Source organism: Cottoperca gobio, chromosome 14 (assembly GCF_900634415.1).
Source record: "Cottoperca gobio chromosome 14, fCotGob3.1, whole genome shotgun sequence".
Taxonomy (NCBI): Eukaryota; Metazoa; Chordata; class Actinopteri; order Perciformes; family Bovichtidae; genus Cottoperca; species Cottoperca gobio.
Genome location: NC_041368.1, coordinates 25340861 through 25342870, shown reverse-complemented (window position 1 = coordinate 25342870; position 2010 = coordinate 25340861). Strand labels below are relative to the sequence as shown.

The 2010-nt window shown below is 38.8% G+C and overlaps 1 protein-coding gene across 1 annotated transcript; it reads left to right on the top strand.

Moving 5' to 3' along the window:
* Positions 1 to 755: 755 nt before the first annotated feature.
* LOC115019299 (hepatitis A virus cellular receptor 1-like) lies at positions 756 to 2010 on the top strand. Its single transcript, XM_029448794.1, has 2 exons — positions 756 to 815; positions 1336 to 2010. The coding sequence occupies exons 1-2, from the start codon at positions 773 to 775 to the stop codon at positions 1527 to 1529; spliced, it is 237 nt and encodes a 78-aa protein (XP_029304654.1). The 5' UTR covers positions 756 to 772; the 3' UTR covers positions 1530 to 2010.

Genomic DNA, 2010 nt, shown 5'->3' with positions numbered 1-2010 from the left:
ATCTTCTTACCGTTGCATTTGTTTAACACTCCTTAATAAAATGTCTTTGTTTGCTCCCTGGGTACATGGTGTATCAGGGCAATTGAAGGTAAAAACAACAAAACATTTGTTTAATAATATAGTATTTATTATTATTTTGAAATTTATTATGTAACGTCAATGGATAACGTCTGGATAATAGATAGGGGGGCGCTGGCCCAAAAAAGGTTGAGAACCACTGCTTTAGAGTCTGCCGACAGCCAGATGCATGATGGGAGCTCATGTCCTCCACAGTGGAAACACTGCGGGGTCAAAGGTCAGTTGTTTTTGGCCTCTCTTCTTCTCTGATATGAAATCGTGCCACATTCTTCTCTAATCACATTCCTCCTGCTGGAAATATAAACATATCGTATATTTATAGAAATATTAAATCATGATCGTAAAGACGATCTTTATTATGAGAACAAACTTCATCTTCCTTCTGCGTCTTCATGATTAAGTTATTAAAGAGTAATAAATAAATATATATATTTTAAACCTTTAAAGTCTTGAACGTATCTGCATCAATACATTTCAACAACAAAGGGCATTCAAAACAAAACTAAAGTATTAAATGAGAACAAAGGAAATAATAGAAATAAGATGTGAAACTGTGACTCACATGTCACCTTATCTTTGCAGACTTCAGGTCTGTTTGTTCAGTTTGTGTCCTAATAATATCAGGATGGAAACAGGAAGTAACTTCAGTGACTCGTCTGTCTGTCTGTCTGTCTGCCTTTAGTAACTCGACAACATGCTGCTTCTTCACGGCTTCACCTGCGTCTGCGTCCTCACAGGTGCGTCTGAAGCTTTACCTGCTCACACAACATTATAACTTCATCAAGGATTTATTTATTCTTTTATTGATGTTTTTTCTGTTAGTCTTTAATATATTGTTAAACTTTGAACTAAAAGCAGAAGTGAAATAAAGTCTGTGAGACCTGTTGAATAAGATATATATATATGTATATATTATACCCAGTTTAAAGAGATGAGCATTTTATACTTTAATGTTGTAATGCAAACATAATTCATTCACAAACAAAGTCCATGATGATGATTTATCAATAATATTAATTTAATATTAATTTATATTATTATTTTACTATAATAAATGTTATTACTAGAATAATGATCATTATTGCACATGATTACATTTAATTATTGCACTAGAATATATATAATTATTAAGTCTCAAGATCTCCCGGACTTTTATTGTGAAAGTCTGCCGTCAGTGTCTCGAGATCCCTGCAGCTCCTCTCACGACCAGCAGGGGCTGCTGGCGCTCGCGCTCTATACTTCCTGTTTGTGTTTCAGCGGCAGTCGACGTGTCAGCGGCGGCGGTTACCACGGAGACGGTGGTGGGCGTGGCCGGGAGGAGGGTGACGCTGCCGTGCCGCCTGGGGATGGAGGTGTGCTGGGGGAGAGGAGAGCCCTCCCTGTTCACCTGCCACAACACGGTGATCGATAGCGCCGGTGTCTACGTCATATACAGGAAGTCCTACAGGTAGAATCAGAACCATTTTTAATGTAGGGTTCCACCTACAAGGAACTTACTCTGTAACGTTGGTGCATAAATATAAAACATTTACAATTAACAATATCTACAAAATATAAACAGTAGGGGTAATGTACAACACACAACACAAGGACAGCCGGCTGAGCAGTACTTAATGTAACGTGTACAGGGGGGGGCAGACAGGGTCAGTGGGGGTCTCTGGCCTTGTTGATCAGAGACTGTAGAGGGGAAGAAGCTGTTCATATGACGTGAGGTTCTGGTCCTGATGGACCGCAGCCTCCTGGATGGGAGTGACTGAAAAAGTCTTTGTCCAGGGTGGGAGGGGTCAGCTGCAATCTTACCTGCGCTTCCAGATCCTGGAGGCGTGCAAGTCCTGGATATGTATCTGTATTATATTTATTGTTGTTATTATATGTATCTGTATTGTTATTATTATTATATGTATTATTATATGTATCTGTATTATTATATTT

Bases quoted from the DNA above. Each gene is read 5' to 3' on its own strand.
- LOC115019299 (XM_029448794.1), top strand. From the start codon at position 773: ATGCTGCTTCTTCACGGCTTCACCTGCGTCTGCGTCCTCACAG. The intron at 816-1,335 runs GTGCGTCTGAAG...TTTGTGTTTCAG, and splicing joins CTGCGTCTGCGTCCTCACAG to CGGCAGTCGACGTGTCAGCG.